At 39.4% G+C, this 3,687-nt stretch overlaps 1 protein-coding gene across 1 annotated transcript in view; it reads right to left on the bottom strand.

Annotated features, from left to right (window-relative positions):
• Nucleotides 1-2,279, bottom strand: part of LOC106870978 (sodium-dependent multivitamin transporter) — an 8,737-nt gene extending 6,458 nt beyond the window's left edge. The window contains exon 1 of the mRNA XM_014917226.2: nt 2,143-2,279. Within this exon, the coding sequence (XP_014772712.1) occupies nt 2,143-2,242 (100 nt within the window). The 5' untranslated portion in view covers nt 2,243-2,279. The remainder of the gene's footprint in view (nt 1-2,142) is intronic.
• Between the last annotated feature and the right edge of the window lie 1,408 nt (nt 2,280-3,687).

Genomic DNA, 3,687 nt, shown 5'->3' with positions numbered 1-3,687 from the left:
GCGCGTGTGTGTGTGTGTGTGTGTGTGTGTGTATGTGTGTGTGTGTGTGTGTGTGAATGTATGTATGTACGTAATCATGATCGAACAGACCATCGAAAGCTGCTTTACATAGCCGGTCACAATGCATTGTTTTTAGCTTTCGAATGACACCATCCCGCTGGCTAGTCGAGCAGGCCAACATTCCTCCCGATCTGAAGGTTAGCCCGTCGCAGGGTTGCCTGTTTAGAGCTAAGCGGATTGGAGCAACGTGGAATGAAGTATCTTGTTCAAGAACACAACGCGATGCCCAGTCCGGGAATCGAACCCACGATATAGCTATCTTAAGTGCAACACCCTAACCATTAGGCCACGTGCCTTCACACGTGCGCACGCACGCGCACACACACATATCTATCTAGCTATCTATTTGTTTTTTTACCAAAGCTAAACAGGAGTTAAACAACAACTGGCCCTCTGTCAGTTACGACGACGTGGGTTCCAGTTGATCTGATCTACGGAACATCCTTCTCGAGAAATTAGCGTGCAAGTGGCTGAACACTCCACAGACATGCGAACCCTTAACGTAGTTCTCAAGTAGATTGAGCATGAATCTCATTTTTTGCCAGCTGAATGGACTGGAGCAACGTGAAATAAAGTGTCTTGCTCAAGGACATAACGCGCCGCCGGGAATCGAACTCACGACCTTACGATCCTGAATCCTACCCAACAATAACAAGAGCAATAGAATATCTTAAATTATTTGTTGTTAGTTTTTTATTGTTACCATGATAGCGAAATGTAGAAAATATACAACGGGTTCGTAACCAAGGATCGAAACCTCAGTCTTTATGTTCGTTTCCACTGTTCGAGGATTGTGCTTTTAAAATTTATTTATTCAGCCTGCTATATTTGCCATCATCTTAGGTTATGCAAAGATGAATCTAGATAAGCTCATTCAATTCTAATTTCAGTGAGTTAGTTCAGCTTTAACACAGCTATATATTCGTAATACCTGAAAAAACAGCCAGTTCATTTGGTGACTTTTAAGCAATTCTTTCGTTGACTTTCTGATATTTTTAACAATTTCGTCGAGACTGAATTGCACGCACGCACACACACACACACACACACACACACACACACACACACACACACACGCGCACACATACACACACACACCTTAACAAATTTCTTTCACGTGAGCCTCCCAATCAATGGCAGATTACTAGAATGACTAGACAAGAGATTTTTAACGCAAACAGACTATCATCCACTATACTTTTGTGTTTTCTTCTAACTCATTGCACTTGTGTAGTTACATAACAAGTGAATAAAAAATATAATAGATATTGACCATCTTTCGTCAGTTCGTTGCAATACATCGAGAAAATAACTTGCTACACCTCACTTGTCAACATCTGCACATATTGTATCTTATTCGTCACCAATATCAACAATACTATCTGGAAGAAATCTTTCATCTAAGCAATTGGGAAGACCTAATTTGAAACCAACATTTTATACTCCTTCAACTAAAAGCAACACCACAAAACATGAAAGATATTAACTATTGTCACCAGCTACAATAGAACGTGTTTGCTTATTGCTCCAAGCGTATCACTCCAATCTGTTTTAATTTCGGAGTATGTCACCCAAGAAGTCTGAGAATATTATATTTTAAGCAAGCTCTGTTTCGTTTGCAATACGTAAATAAAGTCTCTGTTATAGAGCTTTCTCAAATGATACACATTGCGTTCTCAGTACTAATTTTGCTTCACAGATACGCTCCTGCTTCTGGTCCACAAATGTCATCTCTCCTCTGTCTTTTCAATAACTACTATAATGGCACCTGCTTCTCTGTCAACTGGTCTTAGATACTCTCCACTTATTTATCTCTCTACCTCTCACGACATTTGTATCCAGCGCTCAGGTCCCGCACTACACTAACTGCATTTCTCAGTTCTTCCTTCTCAAAACATCGGTCCTGTGGTATCTTTTCTCTCCTCGTGTATTTCCTGCAGGTGTCGACTTACAGCAGTTCAAGCGGAACATTACTGGCATCTCACTCGCAGGCCCTGGAAATGCCATGGGCAGTGCCCTTTCTTCAAGATCCAGGAAGTAAAATTTTTTTTTTTAAAAATCATTGAAAATATCGCATCTTACCTAAAACTTTTGTAGCAATCGTTGATTTTGCATCGGACATTCCTTTAAGACAGTATGGTTTCAAGAAATCTTGGAAAATCACAGCAGACAGAGAATTCATTCCTGCAGCGATGGTACTATAAATTAAGATAGTTAGGTACATGTGTGATACATGTGTGTATATAGATACGTATATGTACGTGTGTGTGTGTGTGTGTGTGTGTGTGTATGTGTGTGCGTGTGCGTACATGTGTGTGTGCGTGTGCGTGTATGTGTGTGTGTGTGCGTGCGTGAGAATGTATGTGTGTATGTGTGTGAGAGAGTATGTATGTGTTGTGTTGGCTTAAGCGAATATACATACATACATACGTGTGTGTGTGTTATGTTCAGTTATGACAAAAACAATTTTACATTAATCGAATGGGTTACTCTGTACTTTTGTAGAGTACAAATTTATTATTGCTTAAAGCCACTTTAATGTGGCTGTCCTCTAAGCGACAACGATACTACCATTTAACCCCAGGAAGACATCTCCTCCAGCTGGTTCATTCAGTGCGCTTGTCGCATCCAATATTTATTGCAAGCAAGCGCGCGCACACACACACACACACACACACACACACGCACACGCACGCACACACACACACACACACACACACACTCGCACATTCGCAAATACTCTCGTACAGGAACACATACACATGCTTCCACATACATACAGTTGCACTCACATACAAATACACACAAACACACATACGTACGCATACACCCACAGCCACATACATCCCCCACCAACTACACACGTGCACACCCACACAATGCAATAACGCAACTAAGTAACGTAAGCACACTTTCAAAACAAAAATGTATATAATTACAGTCATTTTAAGTTCATAAATTGACTTTGCAAGAAATAATTAACATAATGCCATTAGGTTTTAATTCTCCCATAAATGGTATGAAATTGTTGATTAAAGTTTTTTAAGCTTTGTTTTTTTTGTGTTTCTAATTTGTAAATATAGAATTTAAACCGAATCAGTTTTTGAAAATAGAACAATAGTTCTGAATTTAGCATAATTATCATTATTATTGCTGTTATTATATGTTAACTATCACGAGATTTTCCACAGTTATTTACTAAACAAAGGTTACTAAATAATAATAACAAAATCTTTCTACTTTAGGAACAAGGCCTGCAATTTGGGGGAGGAGGATTAATCGATTACATCGACCCAGTGTTTCACTGGTACTTAATTTATCAACCCCGAAAGGATAAAAGGCGAAGTCGACCACGGCGGAATTTGAACTCAGAACGTAACGACAGACGAAATGCTGCTAAGCAGTTCTCCCGGCGTGCTAACGATTCTGCCAGCTCACCGCCTTTCAACAATAAGAATAATGAAATTAAATCAGTAGTTTCATGGTACCAGCACCTGACCCAAATTCTTCGCTTATTCTATATAACTATTTTCATATTCATCAAATGTCTCTCCTCTTTCAGAACACTACTTTATCACCAATGTTTGTGTTTTTAACAGATACCTCAGTAATCTATTGCAAAGTAAT

This window comes from Octopus bimaculoides, chromosome 5 (genome assembly GCF_001194135.2).
Source record: "Octopus bimaculoides isolate UCB-OBI-ISO-001 chromosome 5, ASM119413v2, whole genome shotgun sequence".
Lineage (NCBI taxonomy): Eukaryota > Metazoa > Mollusca > Cephalopoda > Octopoda > Octopodidae > Octopus > Octopus bimaculoides.
The sequence above is the reverse complement of the archived record's forward strand: the minus strand, read 5'-3'. Positions and strand labels throughout refer to the sequence as shown.